The following is a 17,636-nucleotide window of genomic DNA, read 5'->3' as shown; positions in this document are numbered from 1 at the left end:
TCACTCACTCACTAAATGCACCAACAAAATAATATCATGGTACCACTCATAGTACAGGAGACAAAATATCAAATACTGAGATGCATGAAAAAATGCTACAAAGACACTCCTACAGTTGAGTGAACTTAAGGAAATTCTTGGCACCTGTCAGCACTTTTGACAGCTTTCAACAGTGAAGCATAAATGGCTGCACACAAAACAAAAGCCATCTATAGAGCTATGAAGAGGTGTTGCCATAGAGGCATTTACAAAATTGTGTAGTAGACATGCGAAGCCTCACCCGCAATATAAACTGTCCTGGATTATCTCACACTAAGAGCACTGAAGGAGTATATATAAAATTTAATTTATAATAGAAAACTGGCAAAATGAATGCCCGGGGAATGCTAGGTTGTAAGCTAATATTAAATAGGAATAAAAATAGTATACTGTAATCAATCAATTCACACTTGAGAAAGTAGTGAAAGGAAACTGTATACATTCTAATTAAAGAAAAGCTGATAGTAAACATCAGATCTGGTGACAGCAAAAAAATAGATGAAAAATGGAGGAAGGGTGGCAGAAAGGAGATCACTTAATTTCGTGTTGATCCTACACTGGTGCAAGTTTTGTATGGCTTATTTACTCAATCAACTTCTCATTTAGCCTTGCAGGGTATGTACATTCTGCTCTCACACAACAGAAAAAACCAAGTCAAAGATAAAGGACCCACATCAGTTGCCAGCAATACTAGCCTCTAGATGATAGAAATGACCTAGTTATAAAAAGGGAAAAAATAAATTAAAAAAAATATAATGAATAATATTGTCTCAGCTTCCTATAAGGCAAGTAAAATGTACAACACTCAAATGTAACAGCACATAGCACATTCCACACTATATATATTACATTTTATATCACTGAAAATGAGATTTGTAAAAATTTTGCTGGGAAGCAGATAGGTCACATCATAGGCAAAGAATACAAAGAAATGGGTTAATAGAAGGACTAAAAATTACCATAAGGAAGTAGTTTTGCTTCCATAATTTTCATCATAGGCACATATAGCCATGACAGTCTTTATAAGACAAGATAGTCTGTTATGCACAAAATCAAACTCTCAATGTCCAAGTGATGCATTTCAATAACACTTATAGAAAAACGTGACAGCTGCAAACAAACTGCTGCCTTAGAAGTGTAATTCATTTATTATAATTAACTCCAGTTGAAGCTCGACTTATGTAAGATCCTAGTTTGTGCTTTTCATCTTCGATGCAAAGAAGATTTAAGCTCACAAGGAAAGGAAATGCGGAGGAGCTCTGCTAAACATCAGACATACGAGATGTGTTCAAAAAGTATCAAACCTTCTTTTCCACATATATCTATCAAGTGTGTAAGACTTTCTTCAGTAGAGATGTCAGGGATATTCATATGTAGATGCAAGTTTTTTCCCCTCTACTAGAAAGTGTCAATCACTAGCATTCAGCCTTTGAGCAAAGCTGTTCAGTGAGTGTTTTCCAGATTCCAGTAAACTGTAAAATTACAAAACAAATTGAGCAGTGATACTGCATAAAATTTTGCCAAAAGCTTGACAATACGAAAGTGGAATTTGTTCACAAGTTTCAACATCCTTTCAGAGACAATGCAGTGAGAAAGTCACAAATGAAGGAGTGGTACAACTGCTTAAAAGATGGCTGCCCATCAGTGACCAGCAAACCACATTCAGGCAGACCCTCAAGAAGCCAAAATGACAATGTCATTGAACAAGTGCTGACTTCAGTCGTGGAAGATCATCGCATCACAGTACAAGAACTTATGAATGAGATCGTGGTAACTAGCTCAATATATTCAATTTTGACCAACAGCTTGAATGTGAAGAGTGTGTCCATGAAATTCATACCAAAACTGTTGACAACAGGACAGAAGCAATATCATCCAGAAATCACAAAGGCCATGCAGAACAAAACAAACAGCACATGTTGACCATTTTTTATTATTTTTTTAAGGGTTCCGTGGCTCAATCAGTAAAAACAGAACCCTTATACAATTGCTTAGTTGTCTTCTATCTGTCCAACTGTTAAAATCCCTTTTTCTTAGGAACAGTTAGAAGTATCAAGTTGAAATTTCAATGTCACATACTGATATCTATAGCCCCTTAGTGGAGTAAAACATTGGAGCTTCTAAGTCAGTGCAATCAAAAGATACATCAATTTAGGTCACATAATTTCATACTCGCAAACTCATTCATCAAAACCTGTTGGGTATTTCTCATTAGCCTAGAACCATGAAATTATGCAAAAAGGAGGGTTTTATGGTACAACCAACAGGAAAAAATCTGAAAACTGTAAATTGGGTGTTATATCACATGAATTATTATTATTATTATTATTATTATTATTATTATTATTATTATTATTTCTTTCCTTTCTCAGACTTCTTTTTAACTGTACGGTATATGTTACATTGCATTTAGGAACTTTCGGCTAAATGAACTTGTATCAATAATTACAGATTTCTGTAGTTGTATATATAAGTTTGGATGTAGTTGTATTGCGTTGATGTACTGGTGGATATTGTGTGGTATGACTCCTGTAGTTGATAGTATAATTGGTATAATGTCAACTTTATCCTGATGCCACATGTCCTTGACTTCCTCAGCCAGTTGGATGTATTTTTCAATTTTTTCTCCTGTTTTCTTCAGTATATTTGTTGTATTGGGTATGGATATTTTGATTAGTTGTGTTGATTTCTTCTTTTTATTGGTGAGTATGATGTCAGGTTTGTTATGTGGTGGTGTTTTATTTGTTATAATGGTTCTGTTCCTGTATAATTTGTATTCATCAATCTCCAGTACATTTTGTGGTGCATACTTGTATGTGGGAACGTGTTGTTTTATTAGTTTATGTTGTATGGCAAGTTGTTGATGTATTATTTTTGCTACATTTTCATGTCTTCTAGTGTATTCTGTATTTGCTAGTATTGTACATCCGCTTGTGATGTGGTCTGCTGTTTCTATTTGTTGTTTGCAAAGTCTGCATTTATCTGTTGTGGTACTGGGATCTTTAATAATGTGCTTGCTGTAATATCTGGTGTTTATTGTTGGATCGTGTACTGCAATTATGAATCCTTCCATCTCACTGTATATATTGCCTTTTCTTAGCCATGTGTTGGATGTGTCTTGATCGATGTGTGGCTGTGTTAGATGATACAGGTGCTTGCCATGTAGTGTTTTCGTTTTCCAATTTACTTTCTTTGTATCTGTTGATGTTATGTGATCTATAGGGTTGTAGAAGTGGTTATGAAATTGCAGTTGTGTAGCCAATGTATTTATATGAGTGATTGCTTGGTGTATTTTGCTAGTTTCTGCTCGTTCTATAAAGAATTTTCTTAAATTGTCTACCTGTCCATAATGTAGTAAATAAAATAAAAAGAAACTTCCACATGGGAAAAATATATTAAAAACAAAGATTCCAAGACTTACCAAGTGAGAAAGTGCCGGTAGATAGGCACAATAAATAAAACACACAAACACACACACAGAATTTCTAGCTTTCGCAACCAACGGTTGCTTCTTCAGGAAAGAGGGAAAGACGAAAGGATGTGGGTTTTAAGGGAGAGGGTAAGGAGTCATTCCAATCCCGGGAGCAGAAAGACTTCCCTTAGGGGGAAAAAAGGACAGGTGTACACTCGCACACACACACACACATATCCATCCGCACATATACAGACACAAGCAGACTGTGTATGTGCGGATGTGCGGATGGATATATATGTGTGTGTGTACACCTGTCCTTTTTTCCCCCTAAGGGAAGTCTTTCCGCTCCCAGGACTGGAATGACTCCTTACCCTCTCCCTTAAAACCCACATCCTTTCGTCTTTCCCTCTCCTTCCCTCTTTCCTGAAGAAGCAACCGTCGGTTGCGAAAACTAGAAATTCTGTGTGTGTGTTTGTGTGTTTTATTTATTGTGCCTATCTACCGGCGCTTTCCCGCTTGGTAAGTCTTGGAATATTTGTTTTTAATATGTCCATAATGTAGGTTTTTTATGTCGATAAATCCCCTTCCTCCTTCCTTTTTGCTTAATGTGAATCTTTCTGTTGCCAAATGTATGTGATGTATTCTATATTTGTGGCATTGTGATCGTGTAAGTGTATTGAGTGCTTCTAGGTCTGTGTTATTCCATTTCACTACTCCAAATGAGTAGGTCAATATTGGTATAGCATAAGTATTTATAGCTTTTGTTTTGTTTCTTGCTGTCAATTCTGTTTTCAGTATTTTTGTTAGTCTTTTTCTATATTTTTCTTTTAGTTCTTCTTTAATATTTGTATTATCTATTGCTATTTTTTGTCTGTATCCTAGATATTTAAAGGCATCTTGTTTTTTCCGTCGCTTCTATGCAGTTGCTGTGGTTATCCAATATGTAATTTTTTTCTGGGTATCTGGTAATAAATGCTGTGTATACTTGTGATCTGTATCCAGTTGTGCTGGTTCCTAAGTTTGTTGCCTGGTAATAACAGAACATGAGGTGTCAGTTAACTTCATATGACCGTCTCATCCTGTCTTTGTTTTCCTTCTAGAGTGGTTGCAGGAAGCATATCCTGCAAAACACCTCTACTTGGATTTATATCATTTTCCGTGTGGCTAGCAGTGTCGTTACCATTGTAGAACATGACAGCGCTTGTCTGAGGCTTCATTAGTTCTGTCCTGAACCAACTAATTGCACTAAAAGGGGGGTTAGCCCTATTAGTGGTTTGCTCTTTTCGTCACCTTTTGCAACTGGCTGAACATACCGGAGGCCTATTCTTTTCCCTTTTCTTTATTATTTGTTTGTCATTTCTTATTTGACACTCTGTTCGTCCAGCTATTAAGACCATTTTTCACAGGAACAGATAGACACACAGTATTACCCACATTTTACATTTTGCTTCTGCCTACGCATTCTTTTCTGATCCGATCAAATTCTGTATGTTCACAATGTATTGAAAACCTTGATTTTATGTTTCTGAAATTTTGTATTTTCCACCATATACACCATGCCTAGAAGCTCAATTTGAAAACATCAAGTACAAGGAATCTTTCAATTTTCGTACAGGCCCTGTATGAGTGTTCTCTTTAAAACACACAATTTGAACTACGTACAATTCACGAAGATTGGGAAACAATAGGGCTCCGAGTGCAAATATCGAACAAATACTTGACAAGCGAATTTAATCAAACATTATTTTTGAATGCTGTTATCAACTTCAACATACACTGAACACTACTACCAGTACTGTAAATCATTGTTAGACCGTGAAACTTATTTTTATTATAAACTTTGTATACATATTAAAAATGAAGCTCATGTGCCATACGTTTTAATTGAATCTCTTGGTTTATGGTTTGGAGGTATCATAAACATGCCACATCCCATGCACTGATCTTAGGTGACATTACAGCATGAGCTAATAGTCGAGCAAATCTATAGCATTTTTGTGAGTGAAGTTTCTTATTTCATTATTATTGTTTTTGTTGTTGAAGTGCTGCAGTTTTTATTGGAGAATTTTTAGTTTATTTGTTAAGCTTTAATTTTTCTTTTTGTTATTGTTATTGTATTTGAGTTGAGAGGCCTAGTCATTTGCCATGATCTACTTTATTTCCTGGATTGTTTTCTTTTCAATCCTTATGTGGCATGGTATCTTTATTGTTTTCTTATAGACTCTTTCTGATCAATGGAGAGAAAAGAATGAAAATCTTTTACTCTGGAAGAGAAGGTCCAGATACTGGAGAAAGTGGATTTCTTCCATGGAATACGAGTAACACTTTTACGCGAGCCGCAAATTCTAGTATCAATGCTGAATTCAATTGTAAAAAACAGAGAAAATATCATACCTAGTGCTACAGAAAGCAGGCCAACTGCCAAAAAAATGAAACTACACAACCTACTCGAAAGACAATGATTTGGAGGAAACGATAGAACATGGGTTTTAGACGTCAAGTACAGCAGGTATTTCAGTTAATGGTGTCCCTTGCAGCAGAAAGTAGTTTAAGTGGCCAACAATCTTTTCCTTCAGAGTTTCAGCATCTGCAATGGCTGGACTGATAGACCTAGAAGAAGATATAATATCTTTTACAGAGCTGTCTGTGGCGAATCAAATGATGTAGATAGCAATACGGAGCAGCAGTGGATAAACGGAAAATTACAGGCTTTAACTGCAAAGTATGAAGCAAAACATACATAACATTGATGGAACTTGACCTTTTTAATATGTTGCCAAACAAAATTTTGGTGTTCAAATAAATGCCATGGTGGCAAACAATAACTAAGAGTAACAGTGAGATGTTGGAAGCTAAAGCTGATGTACATTTTCACAACCATTTACACTTTGCACTGTCAGCTGCCAGAGGAGGAGGAGGAGGAGGAAAGAGAACAGAGAGAGAAAGAGAGAAAGAGAGAGAGAGAGAGAGAGAGAGAGAGAGAGAGAGAGAGAGAGAGAGAGATAGCATCAGCGCCAAGAAGAGAGATTACCAGTGCCCAGCAGTGTTCCATGAATTGAAGCATTGGAGACACTACAGAGATATTTTTCATCTGTTGAGTTGTTGAAACATTGAGAGTTAGTCTTCTTGTGGGCTGATTGTTGTCTTTTGCCTATACTTTATAATGTGGAAAATAGAGCTGTCTGTAATAGACCTGTTATATCTTTTAAGGAACATTTGGATTTTAATAATATCTCGGTATTTACAATTAATAAAATTACACTTGTAGCAATTATTGTTTTCTACAAAAGAAGTCCATAATAGATTTTTGTTTAATTCTTTTGTCTAATATGCCTTTCGTCTGTTCCTCCAATTTATAAAGAGTCTCAAGCAGATGTCCGGTTGTGTCTGTGTATGTGCGGATGGATATGTGTGTGTATGCGAGTGTATACCTGTCCTTTTCCCCCCCCTAAGGTAAGTCTTTCCACTCCTGGGATTGGAATGACTCCTTACCCTCTCCCTTAAAACCCACATCCTTTCGTCTTTCCCTCTCTTTCCCTCTTTCCTGATGAAGCAACCGTTGGTTGCGAAAGCTTGAATTTTGTGTGTGTATGTTTGTGTGTGTATCAACCTGCCAGCGCTTTCGTTTGGTAAGTCACATCATCTTTGTTTTTAGATATATTTTTCCCACGTGGAATGTTTCCCTCTATTATATTCCATATATATGGAGAGAGAAAGAGAGAGGGAAACATTCCACGTAGGAAAAATATATCTAAAAACAAAGATGATGTAACTTACCAAACGAAAGCATTGGTATGTTGATAGACACACAAACAAACACAAACACAAACGCACAAACACACACACACACACACACACACACACACACACACACACACACACACACACATTTGTAAAGGCAAAGAGTTTGGGCAGAGATGTCAGTCGAGGCGGAAGTACAGGGGCAAAGATGTTGTTGAATGACAGGTGAGGTGTGAGCAGCGGCAACTTGAAATTAGCGGAGGTTGAGGCCTGGTGGGTAACGGGAAAAGAGGATATACTGATGGTCAAGTTCCCATCTCCGGAGTTCTGATAGGTTGGTGTTAGTGGGAAATATCCAGATAACCCGGACGGTGTAACACTGTGCCAAGATGTGCTGGCTGTGCACCAAGGCATGTTTAGCCACAGGGTGATCCTCATTACCAACAAACACTGTCTGCCTGTGTCCATTCATGTGAATGGACAGTTTGTTGCTGGTCATTCCCACATAGAAAGCTTCACAGTGTAGGCAGGTCAGTTGGTAAATCATGTGGGAGCTTTCACATGTGGCTCTGCCTTTGATCATGTACACCTTCCGGGTTACAGGACTGTAGTAGGTGGCGGTGGGAGGGTGCATGGGACAGGTTTTACACTGGGGGCGGTTACAAGGGTAGGAGCCAGAGGGTAGGGAAGGTGGTTTGGGGATTTCATAGGGATGAACCAAGAGGTTACGAAGATTAGGTGGACGGCGGAAAGGCACTATAGTGGAGTGGGGAGGATTTCATGAAGGATGGATCTCATTTCAGGGCAGGATTTGAGGAAGTCGTATCCCTGCTGAAGATCCACATTCAGAGTCTGATCCAGTCCCGGAAAGTATCCTGTCACAAGTGGGGCACTTTTGGGGTGGTTCTGTGGGAGGTTCTGGGTTTGAGGAGATGAAGTGGCTCTGGTTATTTGCTTCTGTACCAGGTCGGGAGGGTAGTCGCGGGATGCGAAAGCTGTTTTCAGGTTGTTGGTGTAATGGTTCAGGGATTCCGCACTGGAGCAGATTCGTTTGCCACGAAGACCTAGGCTGTAGGGAAGGGACCGTTTGATATGGAATGGGTAGCAGCCGTCATAATGGAGGTACTGTTGCTTGTTGGTGGGTTTTATGTGGACGGATGTGTGAAGCTGGCCATTGGACAGATGGAGGTCAACGTCAAGGAAAGTGGCATGAGATTTGGAGTAGGACCACGTGAATCTGATGGAACCAAAGGAGTTGAGGTTTGAGAGGAAATTCTGGAGTTCTTCTTCACTGTGAGTTCAGATCATGAAGATGTCATCAATAAATCTGTACCAAACTTTGGGTTGGCAGGCCTGGGTAACCAAGAAGGCTTCCTCTAAGCGACCCATAAATATGTTGGCATTTGAGGGGGCCATCCTGGTATCCTGGCTGTTCCCTTTAGTCGTTGGTATGTCTGGCCTTTGAAAGTGAAGAAGTTGTGAGTCAGGATGAGGTAATGAAGAAAGAGGTTTTAGGTAGGGTGGCAGGTGATCGGCGTGAAAGTAAGTGCTCCATCGCAGCGAGGCCCTGGACGTGCGGAATATTTGTGTATAAGGAAGTGGTATCGATGGTTACAAGGATGGTTTCCGGGGGTAACAGATTGCGTAAGGATTCCAGGCGTTCGAGAAAGTGGTTGGTGTCTTTGATGAAGGATGGGAGACTGCATGTAATGGGTTGAAGGTGTTGATCTACGTAGGCAGAGATACGTTCTGTGGGGGCTTGGTAACCAGCTACAATGAGGCGGCCGGGATGATTGGGTTTGTGACTTTTAGGAAGTAGGTAGAAGGTAGGGGTGCGGGGTGTCAGTGGGGTCAGGAGGTTAATGGAGTCAGGTGTAAGGTTTTGTAGGGGGCCTAAAGTTCTGAGGATTCCTTGAAGCTCCACCTGGACATCAGGAATGGCACTACCTTGGCAAACTTTGTATGTAGTGTTGTCTGAAACCCGACCTAGTCCCTCAGCCACATACTCCCGACGATCAAGTACCACGGTCTTGGAACCCTTGTCCGCTGGAAGAATGAGGACGGATCGGTCAGCCTTCAGATCATTGATAGCCTGGGCTTCAGCAGTGGTGATGTTGGGAGTAGGACTAAGGTTTTTCAAGAAGGATTGAGAGGCAAGGCTGGAAGTGAGAAATTCCTGGAAGGTTTGGAGAGGGTGATTTTGAGGAAGAGGAGGTGGGTCCCACTATGACGGAGGCCGGAACTGTTCCAGGCAGGGTTCACTTTGCATAGTGTCTAGGGGAGTTGGATCATTAGGAGTAGAATCAGGATTATTTTTCTTTGTGGCAAAGTGATATTTCCAGCAGAGAGTACGAGTATAGGACAGTAAATCTTTGATTAGGGCTGTTTGGTTGAATCTGGGAGTAGGGCTGAAGGTGAGGGGTGAAGGACAGGTATACACTTGCGCGCATGTGCGTTTCCATGACTTTGGAGGTTTGCTCCTCAATTTGGTCCTACAGAACTTGACGTGTAAATGAAGTAAATAAAATAAATCTTTCAATGCTCTGTCAACTTCTTCACGCAGTGTCGTATCTATCATTTCATCTTCATCTATGTCCTCTTCCATTTCCATAATATTGCCCTCAAGTACATCGCCCTTAAATAGCCCCTCTATATACTCCTTCTATCTTTTTGCTTTCCTTTCTTTGCTTATGACTGGTTTCCAATATGAGATCTTGATATTCATACAGGCAGCTCTCTTTTCTCCAAAGATCTTTTTAATTTTCCAGTAGACAGTATCTTTCTTAACCCAAGTGATATATGCTTCTCTACATCCTTGCACTTGTCCTCTAGCTATCCCTGCTTAGACATTTTACACTTCCTGTCAATCTCATTTTTGAGACGTTTGTATTCCTTTCACCTGCTTCATTTACTACATTTTTATAATTTTTCCTTTCAACAATTAAATTCAATATCTCTTCTGTTACCCAAAGATTTCTACTAGACCTCATCTTTTCACCTACTTTATCATCTGCTGCCTTCACTATTTCATCTCTCAAAGCTACTCATTCTTCTTCTACTGTATTTATTTCTCCTGTACTTGTCAAACGTTGAAGCGATATCTGTGCAGTCGCGACAACGGTGGGTGTGCAGCCATACCCAGACAACATGAATTTGTTATCTTTATCATGTTGCTACAAAGAAATAATTTAAGTTCACAGGCAATGAAGTTAAGTGTTTAATCTCTAATTTAAATTGTAGTCACTTAAGACTGTGCAGAATTGTGGTATGAATAACAATCAAATGTCTCATAGATGTACTCACAGCATGCCGAAGTGCTTCAGGAGCTGTCCACTTGATAGGCAACTTTCCCCCTTCTAATGTGAAGTTTTCATCACGTGCCAAGCCAAAATCTGACACTTTTGCAATGCCATCTTCTGAGATGAGGACATTGCGAGCAGCCAAATCTCGATGAACGACTTTTCGTGACTCCAGATATTCCATACCCGAACATGTGTCACTAGTAAGAGAGAAAAGTACAGAGAAATTGATATTAAATGCTACTTACAACATGAATGTAAATAATAATGTACATGCAGCTTTAATATAAAGCACAGTTGCAACTGGGAACTACTGCTCCTCACAGTGCAAAACATTTTCTCATTCTTTGGAGCACTCAAAAACAACTTTTCCCGGGTTTTTATAGAGCTATTTGTACAGTATGGTATGACACACCATTTGTAACCCATTTTCTGAAACATAAATTCCAAAACAAGATGTCATTGTGAATAAGCATTATGATTGTAGGAGCAGTGAGCTAGCCAGTGATGCCCCCAGGCATCACATGACTGGAATGGAGTGTTTTGGTGGGCTTTCAAATTATTTGAATTTCATTTCAGTTGTGGTAAAACAATACTCTAATTCAAGATGGAAAGAAAGGATGTCAAGAGCATAAAATGACATAACTAACCATTTAAGACAATTTCCATAAAACCATCAAATATTGTATCATCAGTCCCTACTTAATGAATATTGTAATCCAAAATAACATCTGGTTTCATTTTAGTCACAGCTGCCTCTTACAAATGAAAAGCTACTTCCATTGATGAAGCTGTATGGTGTGTTGGAAGAATCCAAACATGCTTTGTATACATCCATTTCAAGGTTATGAGATATTCCTTTCTCACAAAAATCCTCTGACCCTCCTTAAGTCTACATTTGACAACCATAAATTATGGAAAATCTTCATCTACAACAATGTAGGAAAAGACCGATTGCTACTCATCATAAAGAAGACACTGTAACTAGCAGGCAATCACAATTGAAAGACATTTACATAAAGCTTTTGGCCACAGTCTTTATCAGCACCACAGTCTTTATCAGCAAAAGAGAATCTCACAAGCAAGCATACCTCATGCACACATGACCACCAGCTCCTGCATCTTGGGCCAGAATGCAACTATCACACGGGAAGCAAGCAGTACTGTGGAGAGGACAGAGAAAGGAAAGGAATAATAGTGCACAGGTAGGGAGACGGACAAACATTGCCTGGCAGAGTGTATATGGACTAGAATGTAAGCATCAGGAGGTTGTGGAGCATGGAGGAGGGGGAAAAATAGATTGATATAGGTGAAGACTGGAGAAAAGTGGGCAGATACGATGGCAGAGGGTGGGAGACGAGAATGGGGAGGAGACAATAGGACAGAGAGGGGTAGAAACTGTTGGGTGGAGGGTGTGGTAACAGTATGTTACTGTAGATTGAGGCCAGGATAGTTATGGGAGCAGAGAATATGTTGTAATGATAACTCCCAACTGTACAGTTCAGAAAAGTTGGTGGTGGAGGGTAGGCTCCTGATGACTTGGGTAGTGATGCAGACATGAAATCAAGCTTGTTATGTTCAGCTTTGCCACCGGGTGGTCTACTTTGCTCTTGGCCACAGTTTGGCAGTGGCCGTTCATCCTGGTGGACATTTGTTTGGTAGTCATACCAATATAGAAAGCTGTGCAATGATTGCAGCAGAGCTGGAATAGGAAGTCCTGTCAGAGGTTTATCCTATCCAATCAGGGATCAGGCCACTTGTGAAAGCAGCCATGTCATTTACCAGCTCTGTTGCAATTATTGCGCAGATTTTTGTATTGGTATGACTACAAACCATCTGTCCATCAGGATGAATGGCCACTGCCAACTGTGGCCAAGAGTGGCAAAGCATGTAGCTGAACATAGCATGCTTGATTTCAATGGCTCCTTCACCACCTGAGCCACCTGGAACCTCCCATACATCACCAGTTTTTCTGAACTGCGTAGATGGGATCTATCCTTAAAACACAGTCTCTGCTCCCGTAATTAACCCAGCCTCGGGCTATGGAACATACTGATTCCATGCCCTCCACCAAACCATTTCCACCCCCTCTGTCCTATCATCTCCTCCCCATTCTTGTCTCCCACCCTCTTTGTTTGGTGCCCTGTGACTGTCTGCAACATAAAGTGTCTTCTTTACGGTATGCAGCAATCTATCTTTCCCTATATTGTTGATATTTCTAGCTCAAGTTTCCATTGTTGGAAGACTTTTTCTGTTGTTCAAGCTGGTATCTCCTGTCTTCATATTGTTAAAATATTAAAATGCAATAAGTGAAAGTAGTAGCAATTTATGTCAAAAAAGATTTGTAGTAGCCTATTCAAAAATAACATAATGCGTGGTTCCCATGCCTGTTTCCTTGAATACTCGTCCATCCTACGTACAACCTTTATAAGCATTGTAACACAAAAAACAGCTTTATTCCACACTTATTTGGCTTGCTTTTCAAGTACACACATAACTTTATTCACCTCCATCAACTGTCAAATATCCATAGGGATGAAATGTAGATGGCACAATATTCAAATTATTAAAAAAGCTGCTGGCATAAATTTCAGAAAGTGGCTCACGGTTTTGTTAGATCTGAGGAATAGATTTGTCACTGTTGTTGAGATGCAAGTTTGACAATTTCCTTTCCAATTTCCAAGCTCAACAGGAAAGGAATTATAAAAAGAGAGTAGATTGCTACTCACTATATAGTGTAGATGTGAGACACACACACACACACACACACACACACACACACACACACACAACTTGCCATGGTGTCTAGAGACAGTGGTGTGTGTGTGTGTGTGTGTGTGTGTGTGTGTGTGTGTGTGTGTGTAAGCCTTTTGGCTGAAAGCTTACTTGTTTAGCAGCCGTTTTGTTGTACATGTCTGCAACTCTGTATCTCCACTAAATGGTAAGTAGCGATCTCCTTTTTGTCATATTTCATTATTCCATTCTGGATTTTCTATTTTCTGATTTTTGGCTACTTCATATGATGTATACGAATAGGTACTGTGAGGAATAAGAAATGCCTTCCATTTTTGCTTAAGTTTAGATTTGCTGGGCATTGTTGTCTTTCTAATAGTCTTGTCCTCTTTACTGGACTATTATTGAGAAATATACTGGTAAATTTTAGTTTTGCTACTGTTTCCAATGGGATAAAAAAAAGCAGTCCATCAATCTGGAAGTTGTGTCAAGTGATCCTTCAAAACAAATTTCGTGGCCGAGAGAAGGGTGAGCTACTTAAGCAATAACAGTGACAAAGTTGGCACTCTAAAAAAAAAAAAGACTTGTGCCTACAATCAAATTCTAATCATAATGCCCGTATTATTTTACAAAAGCTCACTCAGGCAAAATATCCTTGCAAATACTTCATTACAGGCAAAATATTCATGCAAATACTTCATTACATCATTTATCTCCTTATTTCTTATGTGTGAAAATGTATCAGACTTTCACACAAACTGTCTATTATTACCACAGTTACAAATTCTCATGATATACAAAACAAAAGAACAGTACAAACCAACTTGCGCCTCAACATTGTTCCTCTGTAAACATAAGAAACTAGTCTGCATTATTTGACTTCTTTGTTGCCTCATTTATCTCATCAGCAAGAAAATCTTTTAAGTCCCCGACCAAATCCCTCCTTCAGCCAGCCTGACAATTATCCATATCAGATGTGAATTCTCACTTGGACAGGGTTGCATAAATTTAGTGTAATATCCATAGCCCTGGGACCTTTGTGGTTATCACCTTGTCAGTAAACATCATACATGTTGTTTGTTTTGAATTTCATACTTTGTAGAACTTAGATCCTGGACTTTCAGCTTTAATTTTGGTCCAATTTGTGCTCATTCCCACAAGATCACCATTTTATATTTGAAAGTCTTCCTCTGTGATCAGGTGAAGCTATTAAGGTATTCTTCTTCAGGTGTTATTTCTTCACTACTTCATTCATGTAAGAGACTTGATGTAACTTATTACCCGGAGATTTTAGTAATAACACAGCTCCAACAATTTCAGTGCTAGCATATGTGCGTGTAGTTCAACTTCGTAATTTTGGTTGTACAGCTTGAAAATTATTCCTGATGATTCATCAGTAAAATTGATAAAGCTAGTCCTCCAACATTTTGTATTGCTGCAATAGATTTTGTCTTCAAGAGAGCCCATACTGTATGAATTGCCCATGAAACTCACCAGTTATCTTCAAGAACTGGTATCATACAAAAATTAATTTTCGAGCCATATTTTAATGAACTTTATTCTATAATTCCTTGATCGTGCCACATGTGGTTAAGTTATTGACAGTTTATTTCTTTTTGGAGACAAGTCTTCTGGGTCTGCTCTATGTTGACTGTTTTTCTTTCACAGAAATGTTTGTTCTTACATTGGTGGATTATATATTTTTTGGGAGATTCGTAATCACTAAACCTTGTCCCTTTACTTCCAATATCTAATTGTTGTTTGTCTGCCATGAGATGGGCCTCCACTTCCAGCTTCCTAAAAGTAATTCTTTTGTGGTCAAGAAGATTGCTCCCAACTATCATGTCTGAATTGATAGTGTATCCATGAACAATGTAAATAAGTGACTCAATTGTAACTTCATTAATATCAACAGTACCCGTAAAATGTTCCTGAAAAGAGTGAAAGTTTTTCCCAGAACTTGTCAAGATGATATATGTATACAGCAATCCCGGAGCATTCACTGTCTCATAAACATCTTCTCACAAGATGCTTCTCCTCTTGGCTACTTATATGCACATTTTTAAATTTGCAACTGTTAATGTTTTCTTAACAGTGTTTACAGTGGAACTTTGATTTTACATTCTCAGATTTTATGTTTTTTTGTGATTTTACACGATAAATTTCCCAATTTTACATTTCTTCCTAGTAAGGTTTACCTCAGTTCTAAGTTCTTACTCGACGTCTCACTTGACTTCATCCCATTTTCTTCCTATTGACATTTGATGTGACTGAACAAGTTACAAGAGGCACGAGAGACAGATGGTATGCACCATGGGTGTTGGTGGTATTAAGGGAATATTTTAGACCGTTGTAGAGAGGGGAGATGTGAAAGAGGAAATGCTTATGTAATACACGATAAGTGCAGTCAACACAACTTGCAACATTTAGCTTCACTGCACAATTATGGCACAACTATTGCTAGGCTTCAGCGGTAATGCGAAAACACTACATTCGACGTGAAGTGTTCCAGACCGAGCCAATACGTGATGGAGGGGCCCAGCCACCACCTTTTCTTGTGCCGCTTGTAACTCAGGCTCGTCGTTTTGCTTGTATTTCCAATATAATGTATTCAGCAACAATATCAATCACTAACATTTTAAATTCAAACACTGAGTTGCCCATTTCCAGCTAGTGAACTCTTATTGGCTGGTGACGTTTTAAGCCACCCAACAGTCAGCGCAGCCACCACGCCATACTAACACACGTAAAATGATCTCACCTACTGTATGTGTGGAGATGTGGTGTGGCTGTTCAGCGACGGGAGTGCAGGTGAAAGCATTTTGTAAAAGTACTGCAACTATACTTTTCGTGCAGATGATATGCTATGACAGAGATGTTGCATGGAAATAGAAGAAGGGTTTTGCGATAGCATATTTTAAAGACTGTCATATTCAAATCTGACATGATACAGTTGCAACAACTACATACACTGCTCATGTATATACTTCACACCACACACACACATCACTCTGTAGATCGTAAAGAATGGCGGCAGTGATAGAGGGCATGAAGTGAAACTGTGGCACCTGACTTTTCTTTCAAATTTACGTTTTACACAATGTACAGAAACTTACTGAGCTGCCTTCTAATAAACTTGTAATGTCAATTGGGCAAATAAACTCATTTTTTCAAGTCTCTCTTTCTCACATCAATCCTAGAATAACAATTTAACAGTGGTGAGCATACGAAGTTCGGCTCATAAGAAAAGCATTAAACAATAACAGCAATGGTGACAAAGTATGTCATTAAGCAGATCTTCGCAATTATGCATATGGTTGAACCACTTAGCTGCTGTGATGTTTTTGGTTTAATTCAACATGTTCATCAATTTTTGCTTTTTTCTGGTTGAGTACAAAGGATGATCTCTCAAAAACTCTTGTTTTGAACATATAATTTGTATTCATAGATTGTCAGGAAATAGCTCGATTACCTTGTGCCCAGAAACCAGTTTCAATTTTTTGATGACTTTTTACTTGCTGTTATACATTTGTGAATTTTTAAGAACTGATGAAATTCATTAGCACAAATTGTTGTATAAACATTGTATTGTACATTTAATTCCCTTCACATAGACAGGTTCTATGCAATATTGAAGAGGATTGTGATTTTTAATCATATATGCCCAATTACACGTGTTTTTTTTTGCTCATATTTTGGTGGTTTTTAACATTTTCATCAATTCTGCATTTTCCACAATTTTTCATTTTTTGTCTCCAAAATACGCTTTCCTACTGTTACAAGGAAGGACAGTGTCATTCAATAGAATTAAATTCTTAATGAAAATTGTTATTTTACCCTTCTTTACATAAATTATTTTGTAGCTCAGTTGTTACAGTAGTAGACCATCGAGTTACAAAAGATGATGTCCATAGACTGTTGGTTTGAATTCAACCCGAAAGAATATTTTAACTTATTTGTAAAACGACCCAACAGTGCTCTCATATAAAAACCAAATCACAATTACAAAACTTCACCACACCAATTAAAAACAATATTATTGTGTTTTGCTTGCTGTTCACATGTATTTTCACTTACAATCACTGTTCATAGATATTTTCTAATTTAAGTGACCACACACCTTTTACTTTATTAGAAACAATGTTTTATGTTTGGGTTACCTGTGTGTTGTACATGATATATATCTCTCTGAATAGAAAACCTCATTGTCCTACAACCTATTGTACTGTGGCTGTATGGTAATGTCTTCACTCCTAGCTATTCCTTCCAAAAAAAACTGACTTGTTTGTTCACAAGGTAAATGCATGTGTCCTCTCTGTTGTCAATTTCTCATACTAAGATTAAAGTGAAGCTATGTGTAATACCACTGTCAAAACAACTGCTACAGTCCTGACTAATACTATTTTCGT

At 38.5% G+C, this 17,636-nt stretch overlaps 1 protein-coding gene across 1 annotated transcript in view; it reads right to left on the bottom strand.

Annotated features, from left to right (window-relative positions):
• Nucleotides 1–17,636, bottom strand: part of LOC126281311 (tyrosine-protein kinase CSK) — a 199,032-nt gene that overhangs the window by 24,188 nt on the left and 157,208 nt on the right. Inside the window, exon 7 of the mRNA XM_049980152.1 lies at nucleotides 10,499–10,694. Within this exon, the coding sequence (XP_049836109.1) occupies nucleotides 10,499–10,694 (196 nt within the window). The remainder of the gene's footprint in view (nucleotides 1–10,498; nucleotides 10,695–17,636) is intronic.

Source organism: Schistocerca gregaria, chromosome 7, assembly GCF_023897955.1.
Source record: "Schistocerca gregaria isolate iqSchGreg1 chromosome 7, iqSchGreg1.2, whole genome shotgun sequence".
Lineage (NCBI taxonomy): Eukaryota > Metazoa > Arthropoda > Insecta > Orthoptera > Acrididae > Schistocerca > Schistocerca gregaria.
This window is presented reverse-complemented; position numbering and strand designations above follow the sequence as displayed.